The sequence below is a fragment of the Melanotaenia boesemani genome, chromosome 13 (assembly GCF_017639745.1).
Source record: "Melanotaenia boesemani isolate fMelBoe1 chromosome 13, fMelBoe1.pri, whole genome shotgun sequence".
NCBI lineage: Eukaryota > Metazoa > Chordata > Actinopteri > Atheriniformes > Melanotaeniidae > Melanotaenia > Melanotaenia boesemani.
In genome coordinates, this window is record NC_055694.1 from 20,185,570 (window position 1) to 20,212,092 (window position 26,523).

General features: G+C 38.7%; 1 protein-coding gene across 9 annotated transcripts in view; it reads left to right on the top strand.

Moving 5' to 3' along the window:
- Nucleotides 1-25,363, top strand: part of prdm16 (PR domain containing 16) — a 173,015-nt gene extending 147,652 nt beyond the window's left edge. The window contains exons 4-17 of one of the 9 annotated variants that reach the window (XM_042003683.1): nucleotides 546-686; nucleotides 7,015-7,117; nucleotides 10,871-11,072; nucleotides 11,260-11,425; nucleotides 11,594-11,747; nucleotides 12,199-13,882; nucleotides 14,041-14,128; nucleotides 15,990-16,162; nucleotides 16,253-16,330; nucleotides 16,581-16,750; nucleotides 17,873-18,044; nucleotides 20,651-20,908; nucleotides 21,417-21,597; nucleotides 22,063-25,363. In XM_042003683.1, coding sequence (XP_041859617.1) covers nucleotides 546-686; nucleotides 7,015-7,117; nucleotides 10,871-11,072; nucleotides 11,260-11,425; nucleotides 11,594-11,747; nucleotides 12,199-13,882; nucleotides 14,041-14,128; nucleotides 15,990-16,162; nucleotides 16,253-16,330; nucleotides 16,581-16,750; nucleotides 17,873-18,044; nucleotides 20,651-20,908; nucleotides 21,417-21,597; nucleotides 22,063-22,197 — 3,705 coding nt within the window. In that variant the 3' untranslated portion in view covers nucleotides 22,198-25,363. Of the gene's footprint in view, nucleotides 1-545; nucleotides 687-5,607; nucleotides 5,887-7,014; nucleotides 7,118-10,870; nucleotides 11,073-11,259; nucleotides 11,426-11,593; nucleotides 11,748-12,198; nucleotides 13,883-14,040; nucleotides 14,129-15,989; nucleotides 16,163-16,252; nucleotides 16,331-16,580; nucleotides 16,751-17,872; nucleotides 18,045-20,650; nucleotides 20,909-21,416; nucleotides 21,598-22,062 lie in introns of those variants that run through there. The other 8 variants (XM_042003687.1, XM_042003684.1, XM_042003688.1 and 5 more) reach the window with 8 other exon arrangements.
- The last annotated feature ends 1,160 nt before the right edge of the window (nucleotides 25,364-26,523 follow it).

A 26,523-nucleotide genomic window follows, 5' to 3' on the forward strand; every position in this document is an offset into this window, starting at 1 on the left:
TTCAGTGTGTCTCATAATTTATCATTTTTGTTGAGAACAAGGTCCTATTTATCACTTTAAAACAAGGCATTGTGATTCCCTTCTGGTTCCCCCCCTCACTTTTCACTTCACAATAAGCCCCTCTTCTATTCTTCTGCTCCTCCTCTTCCTCCTTCACCAGTACCTCCATCCTCCTTCAGTCTCTATGAAAGCGAGTAACACGAAACCTGCTCTAGGAGTCTCAGGGGGCTGCAGGGGTTACAAAGGGTGATCAATATGTGCCAGAGAAAGTCTTTAGACAAGTGAAAGAAGCCACAGTTTGTCTACTCCCTCCTCCTTTCCCTCTTTCCTCTTCTTGTTGTCAGGATTGACAAGGTTAGGTGGCCCTAACACCCACTGACATGTTGACTGTGTGCATCTTAAAGTTAACTGTGCCCCCTACAAAAACTTATCATCATTCAAAAAAAATTGCTTAGAAAATGTTATTTATATGATAGTATTGCTAACTAGACATATTTTCTGTCTTTTGTTGTTGATTAAATGTTTTACCTGTTACTCTCCAACAGGTGGTGGATGACATGGGTAACGTCAAGTTTTCACTGGACACAGGCCCGGACGCCAACAGCAACAGCTGGCTCAAATACGTCCGCTCTGCCCCGTCATTTGAGGAGCAGAATCTCGCCGCATGTCATCTCACAGGAGACCAGGTGAGTGACATGACGACATTGTGCTGCTTGGATCTGCAACCCACATAAGAAAAAATAGCTTCATGCTGTCATCAGTTAGCACAAATGAGGGGGACCAGCAGTTATTGCTTCCCATCCATTAATAGTAGATACAGGGTTGTGTGTGAATGGGCATGTGCACACAAATGTGTGTGTTACCGTTTACCATTGTTCTAGAAAATGTCTTCTACTGTGCTGTAATGACCGAGGAATGGCTCTATTGTTTGTATGTAACTGGGCTATTGCTAGTGTTTAGCAGCTATCCATGTGAAGAGGCTAAAGAATAGTGTAAAACTCCTGAGTCTCATAATAACTTATTCATGGTATGGTCTTCTGTGGAGTTTCTCTCCTTTTCTGCTTCTTATTCTTGCGTGCTTAAATTAAACCTAATCAAAATGTTGGATGCTTTCGGAACGAAGTCAACCTGATCTCACAGAAATACGCAAAATAACAACAAGGCCTCAACACTCATTTCCGTGTGGACCACGAAAATCAGGGCAATGCTAAACCTTTATGGGGTGAAGAACCATATTTGTACACTTCATTGGACAGACAAAATGCCTCTGCATGCTCAAATCATAGAACCACACTGAGTTCTCTACACCAATCATCAAAAATTAGGTCACACATCAGCTACTTCACGGTGATCGGTCTTCAGCATCAAAACTTGCAAAAAAAAAAAAAAAAAAACTTAGTACTGTGTAACTTTTGTTATTTTAGAAAAAAAAATCAAGTTTTAAAGTCTTGGCATATCCTCCAATATTACAATAACACAAACAATAACAATAAATTTAAATTTCCAAGTAATTCAAGAGTGCCCGATAAAGGGTTATGTCAGTGGTGGAGCTTTGTCATGATTTTTGTAAAACTTTTCTGGCTCCGAAACAACAAAATTATGTTTTATTATACAGGAAAAAAATGTTTTTAAAGTCTTTATCAGAATTTCACTACGTTAACTTTGGTACACTACGAAAGAATTGCTCTCTTAACAATGTTATTTTTTTTAGTGTATGTAGGTGTGTGTGTTTTTTCTTTGTTTTTTTTCATGATCGCTTTGAATGAAGCCTGGCCATGGACTCTTGTGTTGTTTAATTTAATTTTACTAATATCCATCTAGCCATCCATTCTCTTTCACTTATCACTTTTCACTTATCAGGGGTCGAGTTGCGGGGACAGCACCCAAAGCAGGGAAGCAGGGAAGCCCAGACTCTATCTTTCCCCACTCACTTCTTCCAGTTTGTCCAGGGTCTTCCTCTCCCCAGTAGGACGTACCCATAACACCTAATAAGGGTGGTGTTCAGTGGTAGTGGTGTTTGCATCAGATTTAAAGTTGCAGATTTTGAGTTAACAACACACCAGGACTGAGAGCTTAACAATCTAATTGTTAAATGGATGAAAATGTAATTTATCCATATTTGACAACGCCACCAGTTAGCGGATATAACACATGAGTTATTACATGACAGTTCAGGTCAAGTGCTCTTTATTACAGTTGGTCCCATGTCTTTAGCCCCTTTTGTTGTTAAATTTTAAGCCTACAAATATGCAGTGACGTCAAGGTACGAAAGTCAGTTTTACAAAGAAGTCATGTTGTGTGTTCATTCTTACATAAGTTAGTCTCCAGATGTCTCATTTCATTGACAGAGACCATCAGAGGCTTAGTTTCAAAGAGCTCTTGCAAGATCTAGTACTTAAAAAATTAAACCTTTTGTCTTTTTCCTTCCATTTTTATGGGAAGAATATTACAAAAGTAGTCTGGATTTGAAATGCTGGATTTAAGGTCAACACAGTCTGTGGGTTCAGAGTCAGGGTTAGATCACAGATATACACAAGCATAGGCCACTAATTCAATAATCATTGAAAAATAACATGAGACAAACAAAATGACAAAGTTTCATTGAAGTAAAATTGGAATGTGAAAACTATTTACAGAAGGCAATAGCATCTTGTTTATAAAAATGTACATAAAACATTTTCAGTAACTGCTGTTTGGCAGTTGCAAACAACTTTATAGTGGTGCATTACTACCACTAACTAATGCGTGAAACCGACGTTAGAACGCGAAAGTGAACTCTGAACTCAACACTGCCCATTAGTGGATGAATTGACTTAACAACCATGGCAATGTAAAAGACGCGTGGAAATTTGAAGGCGGTTGACATATGAAAATGTTTGAAATGGACATACATGTTAACGTACATAAGGGAGCATAAATGGGCCTTAAGTGGCATAACAGAGATAGGTGAAGACTCTGAGACAATTAATGCACAACTACTTTGAAGAATTGTAATAAGAATAAAGTGAAATGAGACTGGAGTGCAACATAAGTGACAGCAGTGTGACAGCAGCCAAATGCATCCATATGACTTGGCTGTGTTTCCACATTCCTGTCACTCCACTCTTATTTGTTTCCTAATCTCAGCCTACATGGCTCTGTCTCAGTCTCTGCCCGCCTGTTCCTTGCTGACTTCTCTGTGTCTTCATGTCTTGATCTGCCACCTGTCACTCTGTCACAGTGAGGGGACAGACTTGCGTGTCCATTAAAGCTTCAGACATCAAGTCTGACTGATCAAGAGAAGGGGGTTGGTCCAAGTAAGAGTAGGAGGGACACACAGGGACCTCCAAGATTGACAAGCACCAATTGGCTGGCAACACCAACCCGCCTAATCCTTTTAAGATTTTCACATCAGTGCCCCCTGCCACTGAAACACCATGTCAAAGAAAGAATCAGGGCACCAGAGAAAATTGTGGAGAATTATCGAACCAAAAAAAGGCCATGTGCACAATTGCTTTTTGATGTGTTTCGCACTTGTTTGTACTTAGAGAAAGGCTTTGATTTTGTTTGCCTGGCCAGTTGCTTGGTATAGCAATTCACAGGTATGACCCTATAACTTATTTACAAACACTCCACAAACAAACACATATGTATACACAACCACTCAGTGCTAAAATGTATAATTTAATAGACCATTCTGTGATTTTTATTTCACTTTCTTTCGTATCAGCATACACAATGCGTGAGTTTATGGACATATGTGCATATCAGGCAAATTCAAATGTAGACAGTAACCTTTTAAAAAAGAAGTGGATAATTTATTTGTTTTCATTAATGGTGTAGGATAAAAATATGTGTGCATTATTATTAATAATTTTAAGATTTATGCTCATCCAATATTTTTCCATTTTATATCTTTGCTATCATTTATATCAGGTGTTTTTTCTAGAAGAGCTGTGGATTTTATTTTATTTTTCTTGTAACTGCAATGTGTATATCTGTGCATGCATCTGTAAAAAAAAAAAGCCATTCAATCTCCACAAGCACATACATATTTCCAGCAGATTCTCTCACCTAACTTTGTTTCCAATTTTATTCTAACACAATATTTAGACTCCTTATATTATGGCCTAACAAAATAAGTAAATAAAGATTAATTAACAGTTGCCAATGAGTGTGCATGTGAATGTGTCTACCCTAATCAATGAGTTCCCATTCATTTAAAATGCTGAACAACTGCTCAAAACCTGTGTGTGAGCAAGCCCATTCAGTGGTTCTGAGGCCAAGTTGCTTCTGGTGATTATACAGGGGGAGGGGGGGGGGCAATGAATGGTGTGTGTGCTGGGCAGGCAGTTGATGGGGCTTTAAAGAGAAGATGAACCTTGTCCACCTTCTTGTCAACCCTTCATCTTTTGTCTTTTGAAGTGCAGCTCTTTCTAACGCTTTTTGATACCCTTCTACCCCCCAAATGGATCCATCAATTCATACAGACTGTTGTGTGTTAGTGTGTGTGTTTGTGTGTCTGTGTTCATGAGTAGGCGGATTATTGCGGGCCCTATGGCTGGCATTGATCGATGAGGCATCTGTCTCCTGAACTCTGGACAAAAAAGGGAAGAGGTCAAGACATGTTTGAGATTGCGGGCCTTACTGTAGAATACACATACACACACACACACACACACACAAAAATTAAAAATTTTGAACATGCAAATATTAATCAGGAATGTAATTAAGATTTTCTTAATTAGTAACAGGCTGCAATCGTCAAATAAATCAAATGTAGCCCGATATTTGCTGATAATGCTGTAATTTGACATTTTTAGAAAAATGAAGCGGAAGTGTCATTAATTTTAGAAATGAAACTATTTCATACATTTAAAGTGAATAATATTTAAGATGCAATTGACAAAAAATGTTGGATTCAATTTAATATAAAACTGCTTTGCTCCTTGTGTATTTTTCCTGTGCATATTTTGTGACATATTTGCACAGATTTTCTTTTTTTCTTTTTTGTCTATTTAACAATTTAAATTTAAATTATTTTGGGGAAATTCAGCAATGATATTGATTATTAACAGCATTTTAAAATAATGGTTTGATCATAAATGTTAAACAAAATGTATTTTTATTTCATACAAATTTGGATTGAATATTTATTTTACACTATAGCTTCCAATTTTTACCAAGAAACTATTTGAATTGAATTGAATCCAACCTTTGTTCGTTAAAGAAATTTTCTTGTTCACATATTTATTTAGAGCAGGAAAATTAATACAATTATCAACTCAGAAGAAAACTAAAATAAAATTTAAAAGGCCCATACAGGCTGCTTTTTGTGCGTGTGTGTGTGTTACAGACTGGCTGATAAAGTTTGTGCAAGTCAGTCAAGCTCCATTATCCATTATTTTAATCAATAATAGATTTATCAGGCGGCGGGGATCGGAGATGCGGGGAGGGGTCTGCCTACAGATCCCTCAATCCTTTTGGCTGGAGATAAGACGAGGAGGAGTGGCCGACGGGTAACTGAGAGAGCACCAAGGGGCAATAGGGAATCACTAATGAGAGAGAGAGGGTGAGTCAGAAAAGTGTGTGAGAGAGAGAAAGACTCATCGTCATCAACAAAGACGCGCTCACTGACTAGATTAGAGAGTCGCTCTGCAGAGGAGCGTCGAGATTCATCCAGCTGGAGGAAACGATCACCGACTGTCTTCAGCGCTCCTGGCCGTACTGCGACACTCTCTCCCCGGCCCTGACCGCTCCAGCGTCCCGCTCTCTTTCTCCCCATACGGTACACTTACTATGGGTTGTGTCGCTAACTCCTCCGGGACTGAAGTGTTACTGCAGCTGGAAGCTCTCCGCAGCGCCGCGCAACTTTCTCAACTCTTTCGTCTTACGGAGAAAAGAAAGGTCAGGTCGGAAAGTGTTGGGAAGCTGTCGCAAAGAATGTCTAATTGTTGTAAATAATAATAATAATAATAATAATAATAATAATAATAATAATAATGATAATAATAATAATAATAATAATAATAATTTTGTTGTCACGGATTTGCTTATTGTCTTATCTCGCATCTTCAACGCACTAAGTTCTGAGTTGGTCTGAGCCTCGGTGTAGGCTTCAGGTTTGTGTGTAAAACTGTGTGAGTGTGTTTGATCGTGGTTGTTGTGGTAGCAGTTTTCAGTTGGTACAGAGCGCCCCCATGTGGTTAAGAACGCAGGCTGCGTGGTTGGGTTGCGGTGTGGCTTATTTGGATGGCTGAAGCTGAAATGTGTGTTTTGTTTGTATGTTTATTTGTTTGTTTGTTTGTTTTCTTTATAAGAAATGTAAAAAACTGATTGTGATCTGTTTAGTTACTTGTCTTTAGATTACATATGTATGTACCGAGTTTAACTGGCACACATCGCAAAGGCCTCGGCTATAAATGGCCTATAGGATTTTACTAAACTCTTATTTCTGTTTTGCTCGTCTTGTTGAAAAATAAATAAAATGAATAAATAAGTATTATCTATCAGATTTTATACAGATTAAATAACCTCAGTAAGAATGAACCGCTGTCTGCTGATTTGCTGCAGCTGTGTGTGTGTGTGTGTGTGTGTGTGTGTGTGTGTGTGTGTGTGTGTGTGTGTGTGTGCAGGAGAGCAGCTCAGCTGTTTATTTATTTTCGTTTCACTTTTCTCTCAGCGCAGCTTTGCACTGTCTGGATTTCTTCTAGATTTTAGTTTTTGAATATCCACGGTGCGAAGTTGTTTGAGACAGAATGCAGTGCTATTTTTTCTTCTTATTTTATTTAAGATTATTTCAGAGTAAAATTTGTTCCTCGTTCTTTTTTCTTTTTTTTTTTCTTGAGCTAAGTCAGGAATAGGATTTATTGTGTTATAAAATAGAAATAAACTCAAATACTGAATATTTTGGCAGGAGGGGGTGTATTCCCTGAAGTTTTTAACATTTATGCTTATTTGTTTGTTTGTTTTTGTTCTTGTCTCCATCTCGACTTTGACTTAAAGTTTCCATCTTTCTTTTCTCTCTGTCCTTAGATTTATTATAAAGCTGTCCGGGACATCGAAGCAGGGGAGGAGCTTTTAGTGTATATGAAGGACGGTATTTTCCCCGAGGGATCCATGGCACCTAACCTACAAGGTAAGATTAATGCGCGCCATTAGCGCACATTTTAAACAAACTCCAGCCTGCATCCTGCTGCTGCCAGCTGACAGAATTAAAAAAGAATTAATAAATAAATAAATAAAAATAAAAAACTTTATCCAAGATTTTTTTTTCTTCATCAAGAAATGCAAGTTATTTGAGCCATACATTTCCAGGATATAATTAAATTCCACATCAATACTGAATGACGTTATCGACCTTGCCAGTTACGAAGGAAACATTACATGTACGAGTCTGCAGTGTGTTTAACAATCTTGCAATGGAATGGGCCTCCATCGCTGAATATTGCTGAATCTTTTCCGATTTTTTTTTTTTTTTTGCCTAAAACAAGTCAGATCAAACATAAACTCGCATATTTGGCAGTCACACGAATATGAGACTACATCACGTGAGCAAAGGAAAGAAAAAAAAACTTCAGGTAGCGCAAGAAGAAAAGTCATTATATAGTCTGTCATATCAATTAAAAAAGTCACCCATTTTTTGTCACATAAGGGGTTAAAAAGAAACTTTAAATGAATGGCTCTTTTCCTTCTTGTAACTGCGTGTTGTTGGCAGATTGGTAATACTCCAGAAACTGACCAACTAATAACGATCTGATCATGTGGGACTAAAAAGCAAAAAGACTAACTAAATACAAGTCACTGACATGTTTACACTGTGTATAAATGGGGTGGATCACATGTTCTCAGCGATCACATCTGCATGTAGATATGAAAGGTAAATCGTTTCCCTTCACAACACACTTCTGATGGATTGTTCTTTGGCTTCTACAACCAAGAGCGCGCGTTGCATTCAGTGTTTAGCAAAATGTTGTGACATAAATATTTTAAATCTAATTCCAAATTCCATACTGTTTATTACCGGGTTGCATTAAATGTCCGATTCCTTTGACTGAAGTCCCTGGAAATCACGTCTAGTGGGACAGATCAGTGTTTTATTTATTTTTATTTTTTTGTAGATTTGTTATTTTTTTTGTCTGTAGATCTGTCCTCTGTTTCACTGTTTGTATTTCTTTGTAAGTTTGATGTTGCCTTAGAAGTGGCTAAAGTTCTCTCCTACACTTTGCTGTGCTGTTGTCTGCAAAATGCTTCACTTTTCAAAGTGAATGTCATTTTTGCTGCCTTCACTCTCTATTTTATCTGAGTGGGTACTGAAACTCACAACTTCTTTCTCTGTACTGCACACCAGACTGAATATATTTCATCTTATAACCTATCTTGGTCAGTTTTTCAATATAGATCTAACTTTGTTGTCTCTCAAATTTCACTTGAGCAGAAAAGGGCTGTTAGTTCTGATGCATTTTTATAAATATGTTGGGTTGATGAACTGCTATTTCCAGATTAGATTGTTTTGTTTCTGAAACCAAAGATGGAAAAAATATTTTACTTAAATATATACACTGCTCACTAAGTGATGGAGAACAGGATGTTTTTTTTAGATGTTCTGCAGGTCACCAGGTCACCCCATGAATTATACACAGATCTTCATACCAAGTGAACAGAAGACAACAGAAACTCAAATCAAGTGTGATTATCTTGAAGATGCAGATTGGCATGTTGTAGGTGTGCATCAAAGATGAAACATGCTTACAAATTATATGTTTAGTTAATCCCTGTGTGTGCTCGTGAAATACAATGGGAGGGAGGCATAGAGAGAAAATTATACCTGCCAAAATGTGCAGGTCAGAGCCAAAGTATTTGGTTTTGCATCTTGGTTTGAGAGAAGGATGAAGGCAGACAGGAAAAATCAATTACATGTGGTTTATTGTTTTGCTATGAATAGAAAAGACAAAAAAGAAAAAAAAAACAGAAAATTAAAAGCACAAAGACAAAAGTCCATCCACTGTGGGGATGTTTTCAGTTCTTGTCTCCATGCATTTGTTTGAGTGAGACAGAGGGAGGTAGCAGGGCCGAGTGGGAGCTTGGCAGTGCAGCCCTGCTCTCTGTGTCTGGCTTATCGGAGAAGGAATTTGAAGTAGAGGACTTGAGGAGTCCCCGGAGACCTCACCCATGCTCCCAGATTAGCTGCTAAACTGCACATAATTGTGCCTCCATTCGTCTCCCAGAGAGCTATTAGTCTCCACTTTATAACCCCACCCCACCCGCACAGACTGGACTAACTGAAAAAACACTGGCACGCCGATACGCACAAGCAAGTGCCTTTGTTTATGAGCATCCTCACATACATGCACACTCAAAGGCCTTTCCTTTCATTCCTTTATTCAATGTTCCTGCTACTAAAGGAGTTGACAACATGCACAGAATGTTTTCTTCTAAATTCGGTAATAATGTATTGTTCTCATTGTGCATGAATAACATTTTTATATGCATTTTCCACTCTTAGAATTATCCTAATGTTTAATTCAGAAACAATTTATAATATAATAAAATATTCCATTTTAATCAAAATACATTCTCACTGGTGTCAAGGCAAGTTAGTTAGTTTAGTATTTGGGCTCAGTGTAATGGTCCATTGACCAGAGGGTCATTTACTCCTCTCCCCAAGGTTAGGCACACTGATGTTGCTACACTAATGCCCTTTTAATGTTTCCAAGAAGTTCCAGCTGGATAAATGGTCACATGCAGTAGAAAACAGGTGAGCCATGCACTGTAAGTCATTTTGGATAAACTCATTTAGTGCAGCTTGAATTGATGGATGGGTGTGTGTGGCATGTTGGGGGACCTGGGGGCCCAACTCAGGAGGGTGCTGCTTGGGTCATGGCAAGGAGGGTATGGCAGGTTGGCGCTGAAACCACCATGGGGTTGGCGCCGGCGAGCCCTTGCTTACCTCTGTTTCTTGTGATTTAGTTTGGAAAGTGCTCAGAGAAACAAAAGTACACACACACACATACACACACATCTATTCATGCGCACAAAGACACTCCTTTGGGCTTTCCCCTGATATGTTGAACTTGGCGTCTGGCTCAGGAACTTGCTATTGAAAGAGCTGCTCCAAGTTTTATTCATTTGACCTTGCTGGTGAGAAGTATTGTAAAGGTTATCAACATAGAAGGGGAAGACCAACCCCTTATTGTTTCCCCTGTGTGCCATTACACCTCCAGACTGAAGCAAACTCGTGGTTTTACAAGTAATTAGCAGTGTTAATGAAGGCCACATTTCACAGCTAATTGATTTTCATTTTATGTGGATGTCAATTGCAGGATTATTGCTTTTAGCATTTGTAAAACCAGTCTCTTTAAGCTGCTACTAAAACACAAAATCAGAATAGATTTCCTGTTAAGTAATGACAATATTTTTTCAAGTCTCCTGCAAATAGACACTTCTTTGGGAACATGCAGCCTACAGGAGTTTGCAAACACAATGATGCAGATCAGCTCTTTGGTTCTTTCTTTAAGATGGTATTGTCTTGACTCTCATAAAACATATTTGTTAAAACCAGTTCAGGATTAAAAGTTCTGTATTAACATTCTAATACATCTGAATTCTCGCTTATAAACTTTAAAAAGCTGTACTTGCTAAAAAATAATTTTTTTCAATCTCAGAATTGTTGGCTACTCTCAGTTTTGGACCTCTTTGGCCAGTGTCCTGCAGGTTTTAGATGTTTCCCAGCTACAGCACTCCTGATCCAAGCTTTTTCCACAAGCCTCCAACATCTAAAACCTGCAGGCACTGGTTCAAGAGGTTTGGAGTTAGTGGTCCTGGCTACATAGCATGAAAATGTTTCATAAAATTCATGTTAAGCTCAATTAATCTTTGTGTGTGTGTGCAGACGAGCAGATGTACCGCTGTGAAGACTGTGATGAGCTGTTCTCCTCAACACTTGAGCTGCGGCGGCATCAGAAGTACTCGTGCTCCAGTGCAGGTGCCATCTTTGATGCACTAAGAGATGACTTCAAACAAGAACGTGAAGACAGCGATGAGCCTGTTCACGAGTGCAAAGACTGTGAGAAGATTTTCCCAAACGAATACAGGTACACAGATTGCACAAAAAAAAAAAAAAAAAAAATATATATATATATGTGTGTGTGTGTGTATATATGTATATATATATATGTGTATATATGTATATATATATATATATATATATATACATTTAGCACAAACATTCCACTTTTTTATTCAATACAAATCTGATAAGATTTTGCCTTCTTTATCAAGTCTTGGGCAGCATATGATAGTTCATACAGAGGAGCGGGAGTACAAGTGTGACCAGTGCCCCAAAGCCTTCAACTGGAAGTCCAACCTCATCCGCCACCAGATGTCACATGACAGTGGCAAGCGCTTTGAGTGTGAAAACTGTGATAAGGTACAGCACACCCAGCACGTAAGTTGTGCACAGGACACACAGGCTATATCTGATTTGGTTCTTAGGCCTCTGGTATTTTTACAGAAATTTGATCATTCTAAAAATGTAGCATACCTTTAATAGACAAATTTTTCAACATTCATTATGGCATACAATGTATTATCATACTATCATTTTACATTTCAGGTGTTCACAGATCCCAGCAACCTGCAGCGCCACATCCGCTCCCAGCATGTGGGGGCACGGGCTCACACATGCCCTGAATGTGGCAAGACCTTTGCCACTTCATCAGGCCTCAAGCAGCATAAGCACATCCACAGTAGTGTCAAACCTTTTATCTGTAAGTAAGGGCCTTGGAGGTTAATGGCTGCAAGATTCGGAACAATTTATTTTGTAGCTTTTTAAACATCTTTATAATTTAGCTTATGACTGAACTAAGCATGCAAGCCCAGGGATCATACGTGTATTGTTTAATTTTGTAATTAAATCCTTTATTTGTGCGGTAATGAAAAGGATATAAAGGTGATCTGGCAATTTTTTAAGTGCTAAAGACTTTAATTGCTCCTTTAAGGGAATTAAATTAATACTTCGTTTATGTTGTCTGTTAAATATGTTCACTTTTTGTTAATTATCTATTATAGCAAATATATACAGTAAATCAAGCATCATTTTGCAGTTTTGTTTAATGAGTGGTCGAAGTTGTACAATAAAAAACATTAAAGTAGTCTGCGCTGTATTGCTGTAGATTTGGTATAAAGAGTTAGAGACAGTGTTAAAATGGGTTTAACCAGGCCCTGATGGGCTTTGTCTTTTTGCTCCCCCAGGCGAGGTGTGCCACAAATCGTACACCCAGTTCTCCAACCTCTGCCGCCACAAGCGTATGCATGCTGACTGCCGTACCCAGATCAAGTGTAAGGACTGCGGGCAGTTGTTCAGCACTACCTCTTCCCTCAACAAGCACCGTCGCTTTTGTGAGGGCAAAAACCATTACGGCTCTCCACCTGGGATGTTCAACCCTGGCATCCCGATGAGCTCCAGCCCCATCATGGCTAAAGCAAAGTCCCACCACCCCCACCTTCCAGGTCTAAACCAATCAGGTTTAGGCTTCACTGACTATTTTCCCTCAAGACCTCATCCTCATGCTGGCTTGCCCTTCTCTCCAGGACCCCATGGCTTCCCATCCCTCCCACATGGATTCCCAGGTATATTCCCCCCTTCACTGTATCCACGACCACCATTATTACCAGCTAGTCCGCTGATAAAGAGCCCACTGGGCAACAGCAGTCAGGAAGTGAAGCTTCCTCGGAGTCCCTTAGATGCTCCTCCTCTGTCCCTTGTTAGCTCCACAAACAGCAATGGAGTTAACAATTCAAGTAAACTGGAAGACAAAGAAAAGGAGAACAAACTTGATTTGTCTTTGAGTGGAGAAGCCAAGTCTAAATCTAAGATGGCAGACATGTCTGACGGTAGCGACCTTGAAGATGTTAATACCACGAGTGGGACAGATTTGGACACTACCACTGGTACTGCTTCAGGTGATGGGTCTGACCTAGAGAGTGAAGGAGAGAGTGAACGTGAACGTAGTGGTAAAAGGAGGAAGCCATCTGGCACGGTATTAAGTCAAGAAGCAAACCAGTTAGAAGATACAAACAGTGTGTTGATGTCAGCCGTGTCTAGTTCAGGGAACCTCTCTATTGATCGTCCATTTCTTGCTGCTGCATCATCCCAGCACTCCTTCTTCCCTCCACCTGATGATCAAGCCCTCCCACCCACCACCACAAACACCAATGCAGTCACAACGGATTCCATCAAAGCCATTGCTTCTATTGCTGAAAAATATTTTGGTCCAGGTTTGATTGGACTTCATCAGGAGAAGAAGATGGGCCCACTGCCCTACCATTCCATGTTTCCTTTTCAATTCCTACCTAACTTTCACAACTCCCTCTATCCCTTTAGCACTGACCGAGGCAATCTCAATCCTAGCATGTTCTTTAAACCTGAACCTAAGTCCCCTCGTGAGCAGCTGCACAAGATGGTTTCAAGTTCCCCTGCAGCTCCTGCTCCTACTGCAGAGTCTCCATTTGATCTCACCACAAAACCCAAGGAGGCCAAGTTAACTCCTCCAACCCCAACAACAAACCCCTCAAACCTCAACAGCAGTACTGGGAGCAGTAGTGGACCTGTAGCAATTTCTAGCAGTGAAGAACAGCCACTGGACCTCAGCATTGGCAGCAGGAACCGCAGTGGTCATAATGGTGTGCCAGCCGAGACTCAGAATCGAAAGAACCACATCTATGGACCTGGGAAAGGGGCCTCTATTAAGGATGAAACTCTATCTGGTTTTCCACACCCTCATTCGCAGTCATTGCACCAATCCTCCATCAATCACCACCAGCAGCCACAGGCACAGCCACACCAGCCACCACCCCTGCACTACGCCAAGCCCTCAGCATTTTTCATGGACCCCATCTACAGGTATTTCAGCCCCGATTAGAACAAAAGATAAAAACCCTTCTGTTTTCACATAAGCAGTATGCAAATTTTAAAGGGAGAGTTTTATGTCAATATGAGATTTGGGCTTTTAAACAAACTCTGACCTTGGTACGTAACCCTCTGCCTTGCTGTTGGTCCAGCAGGGTGGAGAAGAGGAAGCTCCTCGATCCGGTTGGAGCTCTGAAGGAGAAGTTCCTCAGGCCTTCACCACCACTCTTCCATCCACAGGTAAACTTATATTATATTTCAAACCACAGAAGACTCTTTGTTTGTTCGTGGGTAGAAATGGTAAATGGTTCATCTTGAACAAAAAACTACAACAAGGGATCACCAACAGGAGTGGACCCCCAGGTATTACATACATGCAGATTATTCCCATGTGGTATTTGCTGTTATTTTCAAACTATGTATTATGTGAAAATCTCTCATTCCTGCCTCCCACGCTGCTGCAGCTTGAATTGATAAGGTCCTCTGTGCAATCATTCCACTGTGTTGTTATTTTCTCAAGGGTTCTGTATGATTTTTTTTTCCCTTTGTTTACTAAATGGCGCCTGTGTACCTCGTCAGTTCTACCTTTATTTTTCCAAAAGACACAGTCTATTACTGCAGGCCCTTTGATAATCAGTCACATTGTTTGACTGTCCCCAGACCGTCCCCACCTCTGCAAATCTTGATTACAAGGAATGATAGTATTAATAACACAGAGAATAATAACTGTTTGAATTGTAAGAAACTGCCTCTCTTGGCCATGCTAATCTTAGTTGTGGCATTGTTTTATTTACTGGGAGCCCACAGACTAACTAATAAGTCAACCGCCTCCAAGTTTTTGTTTTTTTTTTCTCTCTGTGGCTGGCTTGCTAGATAATAGCACCGTGTCCATCAAGGACATCCTGTGTTTGTGTCCAGGAGAATGGGGGGCTGTCGTTTGGGAAACGGTTTAATCTGACCTGGAAATCTGTGTCCTCTATCAACCATGACTTTGCAATACACACATCTAGTACATATGCAGACAGATAAAATTATATAAATATGCATTTGCATATATGAAATTGCACGTAAGAGAATTTTCATACATTTAATTAGCAAGCCAATAATTGTATTGTATCACTTAGTCTCAGTTACATTAATCCTGACTTTGCAATAATAATAAAAAAAGTAAGAAGAAGAAACACTTCATCGTAGTGTGATAACAATCTAAGCCTCAAACAGGCATTTTCTTGGCTCTCTTACAAAGGCATCTTCTCTAATTGCCACACCCTGGATCAAATGTTTTCACTGGCTTCCATGTAAAAACATCTCATATCAGAGTGTCTCCATTGTGACCCTCCCAGAAATTCAAACACAATACCACCTCTAATTCAGTCTCATGACGGAATCACCCAAGATCCCCTGCACCAGTTCTCAGACTGCAAGTAAACACATCGAGACGGAGTGTCTGTCCCTGTGTCTTTCCCATCCCGTATTCACTAAAAAAAGGAAGGATGTAAGCTGTTTTTGGCAAATAAACTTCTACATAGCCAGTACCCTTTTGTTCACAAGCTTCTAGGAGAAGGGAAGCGGCTATCAGTTGGGGGTATCACAAACTATATTGTACTGCTCAAATCATGGCTCTTGAATGCCTCATTTAGCCAGTTGGCCAGCCTGAAACAGCAGTTCTGGCAGAAGAAGGTAAGAGGTAGAGAACAAAGCATTAGTTAAAGCTGAGGTTATATGGAGGGGGGGAACTTGAGGACCTGAGGTGCCTGAGCATTTGTAAATGTAATGAATCAAGGAGGTGACCAGCTTTGGTACAAACAACAATCCCAATCTCTGATATACTGCTTCCTCAAAGCTTCCGCTCTCTGTCTCTTTCCCTCCCTTTTTCTATATTATGCCCTTGTTTGCACTTTATTATCTCTGTTTTACACAACATACTCATGTAATTATTATCCTCTATACATAGTACATGAACTTAATCTTGTTACTTCCAAGTTTCCAATTAAACTATTGAAAAACAAAGTAGTTCCAGTCTGAAAGACTTAATAATAAATCATAAAGATAAGATTTCTTGATTCCCATTGACTTTTTTTTTTTTTTTTTTTTTTTCCAGATGTCAGCCATGGAGAATATGACAGAGAAGCTTGAAAGCTTTGGTGCACTAAAACTGGACACGCCGCCCAATTCACTGCAACACTCGGCCCATCCACTGTTCAACTTTCGCTCACCCCCACCTTCCCTATCAGACGCCATCCTTCGCAAAGGCAAGGAACGCTACGCCTGCAGGTTAGTCCCCCATGTAGTCAGTGTTAGTCAAATGTTCACAGTGATGATAAAATGCATACAGTCATTTATTCTGTCCGTTCTCCCCTCCAGGTACTGTGGGAAAATCTTTCCCCGTTCAGCAAATCTCACCAGACATTTACGAACACACACAGGGGAGCAACCCTACAGGTATTCAGAACTGTTCCAGTTCAGTCTTATTTTAAAATTGTCTAACTCCTCCTTTTTCTGTGAGACTGAAGATTATTCTTCTGTTGTTTTTTTTTTATTATTATTTTTATTTTGAGCTAAATGTAAAAGAAATTTATGTAAACCTATTTGTTCCTTTTATAAACTGTTTTGTTATCTTACTTTTTGGGGGGAAACACAGCAGGTTCATGATAATAAAATAACAATCCATTGCTCTTTACTGCTTTGCCAGGTGTAAATACTGTGACCGCTCATTCAGCATCTCATCCAATCTTCAACGCCACGTCCGCAATATCCATAACAAAGAGAAACCCTTCAAGTGTCACCTGTGCAATCGCTGCTTCGGTCAGCAAACCAATCTCGACCGCCATCTCAAGAAGCATGAGCATGAGAACATTCCTGGTCAGTCTGCCACGTCTGCATCTATTTTCTCTGACAACACTGAGGCAGCGCAAACTCAGCGTCGTTAGTACACAGAGACTGTTTAGTTAATGGATGGAATAATAAATGGCTCACATCATCCAGCTGGAAATTTTTAATCATCACTTAGATAAATGTTTAGCTTACTGCTGTGAATGATTCAAAGTGATAAAGGAACATTATTTTTCTTTGCTACTGTACAAAACAGCCTTGTTTTGTCAAGTAGGGCTACCAATTATGGTTGGAATCTAAACTTTTTAAAATGAATAATTGCATATTTTAGTATAAACATCTGTACAAATGTTTCACAATTGAACTAACATTTTTAAAAGTGTTTAACTGATAAAATATAAATGGCCACCATTGTTATAATTAGAATCTTAATTATAAGCACTTCATAAATACTAATCCCCAACTTCAAGTCAGATTTAAGTGTGCAGTAGCACACAATTCAGTCAATTCAGTCAACCAAGTTGCAAAAAGACTGGATGTCACCTGCTGTTTATGCGACTATGTCAAAAACACAAAATTATTTTTCTTGACACAGTTGATTTATTTTTCTAAACCTTTAAATGTTGTTTAATCATGAACCCTACAGTTATCTTGAAATTCAGCCTAATAAGCTAACAATATCTCAATGTAAGATGTGTGTGTGTGAGTTTTTGTGAATGTTCACTTGTGGGCTGCCAGTAAACAGCTTTCTGATCAGTTGCATCTGCAGGATGGGGGATGGGGTATCTGTTTGTGGTATTCCCTTATACAAAATTAGATATTTAAGTAAAAACATGCAGGAAAATATAAGACTTCTAACTGCATAAAAGCCTTCCTGTTGAAATTTTCAAAGATTTTATTTCTTCATTGACCATTTTCTATATAAAATAAGTTTTCACCAAGTTTTACCCTTTAAATGGAATAATCACTGCTTTTTAATATATTACAATGGGAATAGATTGCAGAATAGCTGTAATGTTTTACCTAAACCCCCTAATGAACAACTGACTATCATCAAACTAATCATGCTTATGTGTTTTGTTGCTGTGTGTGTGTGTATGTATGACTGGTGTGTGTGCATGCATGTAAATGTTTGGGTGCGTTTCCCAACAGTGAGCCAACAGTCTGGGATGCTTTCCACCCTAGGAACTACCATATCTTCTCCAAACTCCGAGCCAGACAATCATGCACTTTTGGACGAGAAAGAGGTGTCGTACTTCTCAGAAATCCGTAACTTCATTTCCAACAGTGAGATGAACCAGGCCTCCAGCTCCACAGATAAGAGGTAAGACAAAAACACGCTCAAGCGGATCACACTTGAGTTTTGTAAGACTTTAGGTGATTACATTTGATCTGTGAGTCTCACTTTATCTGACATTAATCCTTACAACAACTGAAGGAACTGGCTAAATATCCTTAAGAACTTTTTTATATGTCTTTCTTTATCAGGGCATCTCATTTAAGATATAAAACAGCAGAAAGACAAGCTAAAACTTTAGAAAAAATAAGCAATTGGACTTCCAGGTGACCTCTCTCGCTCTGTCTATCTATAATACATGGAAACTCTTAGCAACGCTTGGCTTAAACATGCTTAGCAACAGTTAAACAAATACAAAACTGCTTTTTTTCCCCAAGGATATCATAACTGTTTTGATTATGTTTTTGTTTAATAAGATATTTTTCTTTAGCAGTTGTATCATCTTCCTCCTCAATTTTCTTCATGTCTCTGTCCTCCCTATAATGTCTTTTAGATGAGGTCTGCTTTGTGAATGGAAAGCTCAGCTTCCCTGCTCATAGTCCAGAAATACTTTTTGTGTTAGTAACTAGCCTATTTGTGGTAATGTTCAGAAGTTTCAGACAGAAAGAAAAATAAAAAAGAGGATGAAAATTGTCTCTCTCATGCAGTGGTTTGCCCTCTTTCCTTGACTTTACATACTATCTCTTTCTCTCTCATTCTTGTTGTGAATTCCTTTCTGGTAGTCTCACTTTCTGTCTGCCCCTTCCTCCATCACCCACCCACACACACAAACACACACACACACACCCGTCAACACACATTATGACCAGCAGACCCAGTGGCAATTTGGCCCCTCTGCCATCTGGGATCAATACAGAGTCTCATCCACAACAAGCTGGCTTGACATTTTAATATCTGTAATTCAGACTAAGTGTTACGCTTTCTGTCCTCCCACCAGACAGCCTGCTGTTTATTCTCCCTCTGAGTGACTGAAGTCAAATGCTGAACACAAACACACATTCATAGATGACAATGTGTAATCACTCTTAACCACCCTCATAACGATAGTTTCCCCTCCTTAAAAACCCCTTTTTCAGCAAAATAGCCAGTCCAAATAAAAGTTCTTAGCAGCTTTTGTTTTCACATGAAAACTCTAACATGTTTCCAGGCTGTTGCAGATGATGCTGAGGCAGCACTTCTGCTCTGAGGGTGAGAAGTTTCAAACAATTAGAAGATACAGATGTGCAGTTATTTTCAGCACTGCAGTGTTGGAGGACTAGGAAGTATTTGCCTCCTCGACACCTTAATCCTTAAGACCAGGACTTAAGCTTCATAGTTGGAAAAAACTGCAGCTGGAGCTGGTTCCTTGTCTGGGACTGGGCTACAATATCTGGCAGTTAGGACCCCGAGGGGGAATCCGATTGAGGCATTTATCTCAGAGATCCACTGATGATTGAGCTCTTCCCCCAATCCACCCGCTGTACCCTTACCCCCAGCCCACTAACACAAACACCCAACTGACGTGTTTAGACTAAATGACAAAACCCAGGGCCCCCAATGTCAGAGCTACGCTTCCATCCCTGTTCATAGGCATGGACTTTTTCTCCACCAACCGGCTCTGCAATTTGATTATGATGATATTTAATCTAGATTGAAAGAGAAGAACTTCCCCTCCAAAAAAAGTCCCTCTGTTTTCATTCACCCACCCACTCTGTGTGACCCAATCCTGTCCCTGTGCACTCTTTCCCAGAGGTAATCCTGTCTGATTTGATAAATGTCCACAGTGTGGCAAAAAATGGAAGGGGTAAATTTGCCATCCCAAAGGAAATGATATCATGAGCCATGACATCGTGGTCAGGGGCTGATGGAGTGGGGAGCTAGGTTTGTTGGGGCGTAGACTGGAAAATGTACAGATGGCAGGCCATAATAGTACTGTGCTGATAGCATGTTTGCAGCCAAGCCGACATCTTCCCTCAGTTACACAGACTATGTTCCACCATTACAGAGTGTAGAGGTTTGTAAAGGACCCAGTCTGAGGCACACCATCTCCTGCTCTGTTAGTGAGGCGCTGGCCAATTAATCATCTTTGGGCCGTTTGAAAAGTGCTCCAGGCAGACTGTCAACACCCGTGTTGTTTGTGTGGACACTGGAGTTGGACTGTGCATGCTGTCATCGGATTATTTATGTTTCTCTCTCTGAGGGATGAGTCATGCCTTTAGATGTTTAGAAAATGGTAACAAGCATCCAGAGCCAGACTGAGCATAATGCTCAAGCTACAAGAAATCCATGTCATGTTTTGATTATTGTTAGTAAATAATTTCAAGTTCTACATTCTCTTTTTAATGGTCAAAAAAGGCATGTCGACTCATGATAGACCATATGTACAAAATAATAGGGTTCTAGTCTTTTTTTCTCCTGTCCCTTCTGATTGAATGAGCAGACTACTCACTCTCATAGCTATTTCCTCTAGAAGCTGAAAGACAACTTCACACTGCCATTACATTTTGTTTTTCCTGTAAAGACAATTTTCCAAAAGAAAGATGCAGTAGCAAAATGGATAGATAAACAGAATGTCATATGTGATCTGAAAGCTTACTTCCATCGCTGAAAGGTAATTTGTAATCACCTTTTCCTCCTTATTCTGACCGCTGCAGGTCAGACCAGCCTGAGGAGGAGCGCCCACCCAGCCACAGTTTGTCCAACTCCAAACTGGGACTCCAGGGGCTTGAGGAGGATGAAGAGGAAGTGGAGGGTGATGATGAGGAAGAAGAAGAAGGCAGCCTGACAGAGAAGTCGCATGACGATGCGCCAGAGTCCCCGTCTCCTGTTACAGCGGGAGTGTATGAGGATGATGAAGAAGAGGAGGATACGGAGACGGCTCCATTAGCAATGAGCTATGAACACACTCGCAGGTGTGTATTTTGTTAAACAGGCTAAGTCAAACTTATACAATAACCAGCACTGCAAATGTATACTGAGTAGTTTATCTCTTAACACAGTTTTTGCCACAAACTTCCACTTTTAGCTACTTCAATAAAAGCATTATGGTAATTCTAAACACGCTACGTACTGAGGTTAGGCAAAACAGGGACTGAACATAGATTCCCTTCAAGTGCTTCAAAAAAACAGACAAAAGAATTTAGGTTAAGGTAGATCGTCTACTTCGCTTTCTTTTCAACCCCCTTTTCCTCACTCAATTTATTCCCTTTACCCGTTAACCTTTTATTAATCACACATCTTCTTTTCTCTTTACTTCACGTCATCTTCATCCTTACTTCCTCAATTACTTTTTTCTGCTACCTAAATGATTAACTCTCCATCTGTTCCATCTCTGTCTATCTTTCCATCTGTTCATCCATCCATTCTCAAACCCATCTGTACCCCCTTTTTTCTGCCTTCCATCCATGCCTCGGTGTGCAGGTGTATAGAGGAGGAAGGCTCTCTCCTGGACCTGGAGGGTCTGCCCACCTTTCCCAAGAGCCTGGACGGTTTACGTAAAGCAGCCAGTGACGAGCAGCCCTTTGACGTTAAAGACATATTTAACACTTCTCTAGAATCTGAGGCATTGAAAGAGACATTGTACAGACAGGCTAAAACCCAGGTATGTGACCAGATTTGAGATGTCCATTGAAAAGAGAAGGAACAAGAAAGACATCTTTCTTTTCTCTTTTTTTAATTTTTTTTTTTTTTTTTTTAGCTCTAACTGCAGGGAAAGAGCACCTTGTGTTCTATTCAGTCGAGTGACATATAAGGTGTTACCTGCTATTTTTTCTTCTATGACATCCTGTCTTAGAACTACAGTGACCCACTGGTGCAAAACACAAAAACACTAGAAAAACATGACATAACAAAAAAAAAAAAAAAACATTTTACAAAATCAATATTAATGATTCACAAAACACAACAACATTTAGCAAAATGTAACTCATTTTATAAAACAAATCAACATTGATCTAAACACAAGTTCACTAAACGCAACAAACAGAAACCACAACTGTCATAAAACATGTTATGAAACATGTGTATTTCCCTTTTTACTAAAGTTCCCCCTTTTTTTGTTGCACAGGCTTATGCAATGATGCTGTCTCTCTCAGAGAACAACCCTTTGCACGCGCCCTCCCAGAACTCTCTGGACGCTTGGCTGAGCTTGGGAGGTGGACCGTCTGAGACGAGCAGCTTTCACCCACTCAACCACATCTAGGCAAAGAGAGATGGACAGAAGGTGGGAGGAAGAGTAGGAGGAACATTAGTTTCACAAATGGATAGAAACTAGAGAATGAGTGGACATTAAATAATGGAAGATGTGGCGGCCGGAGAAGAATTCATTGTCACATACATTTAAGATAGAGAGAATGAGTTTGTGTGGTTATGTGTACGTTCACCTGTTTGTGTGTTTGTGTGAAAGAGATAAAGGAGGGAGAGATTGTCCCTAAGTGAGGGGTCATGCAAGACTCTGTCCGAGAGAAAGCACTGCTATGCTCCTGTCGATGTGAAGGACACCATGAATGCTTCTCAGTAGCATTGAAACTGCATAACTCTGAATCCTCCTTAAGTGCACAAGGCTCAATGCATCATCACAGACACCCTGAATAAGGCTTTCATAAAGACACTTAATGACTGACATGTCTCTAAAGTCTGTGTTTAATAGCTACTACAAGTCTTGTAGCTTTGGCATTGCAAGTCCACAAGGTGGCACTGTTTGAGCAAGACAACAGTGGCTGTGTGCACAATCCTATGGACGTTTTCCTCCACCAATCATGGGCAACTGCTTTTGTTGCAGTTTTAATTGCAGAATCAGCAACAACAGCAAAATATTCAGATCCAGTAGACTATTGATTTTTCAGTGATTACACAAAGAATGATGTCCAATGTTCAAATGTTCTTTTAATGATCTGTCTGGGCCACTAGTCATTGTAATTGGTAACTAAATTTGATCACACTTAAAAGTAACTCTGATCATGCTTAAAAAAAAATAAAATAAAAGTCTTTCTCTGTTTATCACATCATCATTTGTTAATTGTATTTAGTTTCCTTCATGTTAGATACCACAGTATTTCTTTGTTGGCACCACAGTGCTAAATTATTAATATAATTATTTTAGAGAAGGACCAAAATTGTATGATGTCATATGATGTAAAAAAATAATAATGATAACCTAGATGTTCATAGTAAGAGTGGTATGTGCCAAATAACCCATAGAAAATGTTTTGTTCTCTGACAATCATTTCATTTCCAAGGGGCTCACATTTGCTGTCAGTTCTTTTTTTTTCTTTTTTCCCTATTATGTGCTTATATATTTGATTTAAAAAATGTGTGTATGTATTTATTTTTTGTCGTTTTGTCATGACTGTAGGAGTGAAATGAAGAGAAGTCTTTTTTTATCCCTCTTTTCTTGAAGGAATAATCACCATCAAAACCCAGAGGAGATTTTGAATCTCTGGTTTTGACAGGTTAGTGTGCCAAAATGAAAATACCCCATGAAATAAATTGTTGTTATTTATAGTGACAGATGGTTGTAGTTAGTTTTAGAATCCTGTCTGGCATAGAAGCATCCCAAGGTGTTTAGTCATTTTTTTATTTGCTTCACTTTTAGAATTCTACCCTGTATGCTGAACACATCTTGTTTAAATTGATCTAACTAACTAAACACTCTGAAGTCAGACTTGGAAAACTTTCACTCTGAATGTCAGTAAAAGGGCATTATGTTGTCACTTTTTAATCTGAATTTATGCTACATTAAGCTCTCTTTTCTCTCTGTTTGGCATTCATTACTTGTAGTGTAACCAACAACTTTTATTCATAAAATGATTTGTCTGTTTTTACTGTACATGGTCCAAACCTTTAAAGCTCACAATCACAAATGAATATACATGACAGACTCGCTGGTTACACAAAGAGAAAGGCAAGCGCTCATGACACCAAAACCTTGGATAGCATTAAAATGAACATCATAGTTCTGCTGGTCGGTCCATCTAAATGTGCAAAAGAAAAAAAAGTCTAGTTGATTCTAGATTGGGACAATTAAAACACTTGACAATGTTTTAACTCTTCCCTGTTTATCTTCTGAGATCATACTGAAAGCCCATTCCATGTGATACAAAAAAGTAGCTCAGTCATGGATGGCATGTGTAATTTACTGTAGATAGCTGTGGGAGGTGGAGGTGAGCATTGTTGATCACTGTTCCTCCACGCAAACTTTCAGAACCAGGCCCGATGCTGTATTTTCAAACTAGCACTTAAACCATGTGGGTCCAAGCCAAAAAACTGATCCGGCTTCGGTCTTTTGGTAGAATAAGAACACAGATACATTTTTCAGATGTTCTAACATTCATTAGGTGGCCAAGTTGGGCTTAACATGGAGAGATAAGAAAAACAGAAGCACTGTAATTTTTCCTCACAACAGCAAGTGGTAGTGATGCTGGGACTGCTGCATCATCTCATTTTTTCTAAAGACAGGAGTCTTTTTATAATTCTACTGAATGAGATTCCATTCATGGTAAAGACGTTGTTTTCCAACTTGTGGTTACAAAATGTAAAGACTTGGGTCACTATGTAGTAATTCATGTCATGGACTACTGTAATAAGTACGCGCTGTGTAAAGCAAATAAATTGAAGGCATTGAAGTATTCCATTTTGCCAACTTCAGAAAGTATTCTGGCAGATGGTCACTGAAATATATATTTCAGCATAATAGAACATGGTTGCTGTTTGCCCCCACTGTTACAGGAAAAAGTAAAAATATACATTGTTTCTTTTTAACTGTATAGTATTTTAAAAGAATGAAAAACAATGGTGCATTTGTCTGAAGAAAAAAAATCAATGAAAACTATGGGTTTAAATGGATGGTGCTTGTTTTGTTGAAATCTGAGTTGTATATCGCCTCTGTTATGTTTATTGAAAACAAACAAAAAAAAGTTGTTGTGCATGATGTGTTTAGCAGTCATAATGATGTCCATTTGTGAAATGTGTATCAAAAAAAAAAAAAAAAAAAAAAAAAAAAATTAAAGAAAAAAAAAGAAATCCGTAGATGCACTTATTGTACATGTGGTTAGGTTAGTAGGTTTGACTTCAAGTTCTGACTGCCTTACAGATGTTTGGGCAGGTTCTTAATGACATAGAAAAGACATGTGGGAGAAGACATAATGAAAAACAATAAAGGATTGTAGAATAATATTGAACAATTCTGAAATTGCAGTTCTTTTGATGCTTGTGATTATTGCAGATGTACTTTAGAGAAATTTCATTGAAAAGATATGACTCTGATGTTAATTCTGTAGAATAGCAATGTATACCAAATGTAATCTTTCCAATGCTATGAAGAATTTATACATGAAATTGATATGCAATAAAACCTGTGTGCTTTTTAAGCAGCTGTCCTCTGTGCATTTATCAGCTAGAAGAGAATGAAAATTATTTTCACACAAATAGTTCTTTCTCTTCCACTTTATACTAGATTAATACAGGCACCACATACATCTCTCCTTTTTAAAGAGAACATTATGAGTATTAAAGTGTTCCAACTTCTCAAATGTGAAGATTTGCTGCCTTTCCTGTATTGCATCATTTCGAGCTGAAGAAATGTGGGTTTTAAATGTCTGATGTTTTAGGAAAATTTTTTCCAAGGCTAATATACAGACTTGACATATTACACAAAGTAGTATAAAAGTACTATAAAGCAGAGGGTTTCTTTTCTTTTCTTTTTTTTTCAGAAGTTTTGAAGACAATCAATAAATGAATCATCCTAAACCCTAACAATTATAATCAATGTTTTGAGACTTCCAGTTATAATCCACTGGGAAAGTAGAAATTAGAAACAATAATGTTGAGTTTTTTTTTTTTTTATTATTATTATTATTATTTTTTTTTTTTTCTCAAATATATGAAAAAAATACGACAATAAGGTTGCGTTCAAGACTTTTTAATGCTTAACTTTCTGCGCAACACACTTTTGGGCCCCTTAGACTAAAAAACTTCAATTTACTAAAAAAAAAAAAAATACAATAATAATAATGATCATTTTTACTTTATTAATTGTGTTTGGGAAATTCGGCTCAGCATTTTACTTATTCTTACTAGATTTTAGATGAGAGTTGTGGTTTACCATGTTCCAGGGTTTGAGTCAAAATGACACATCAGACAGACTGCCTTGTACATTTATGTTTTTATTAAGAAGAAAAGTTTCATGTATTGAATAATAATACAATTAATGTCATATTAGCATAAAGGATTTATTATATTAGACCCAAAATTGATTCAGCTTGTTGAATCAGCCACAAAAAAGAAGTTTTCAAGCTCATATGAGCTCATCCAAGTTCATATTTACATAATGCTGTAAATGCCACTTTAAAACACAGTCACTGATACTGTATCATAATAAAGTTAAAAGCACAGATATGGGGGTTTTGACTGATTGTGTAGATTCAGGTGAAGAAGAGGAATTCTTAAACATTTTAAACAGAAACAGATGGGTAGTTTTAAGCATTACAGAATTTTGACCATGACTTTTGTGTTTTTGTCATTTTAATTA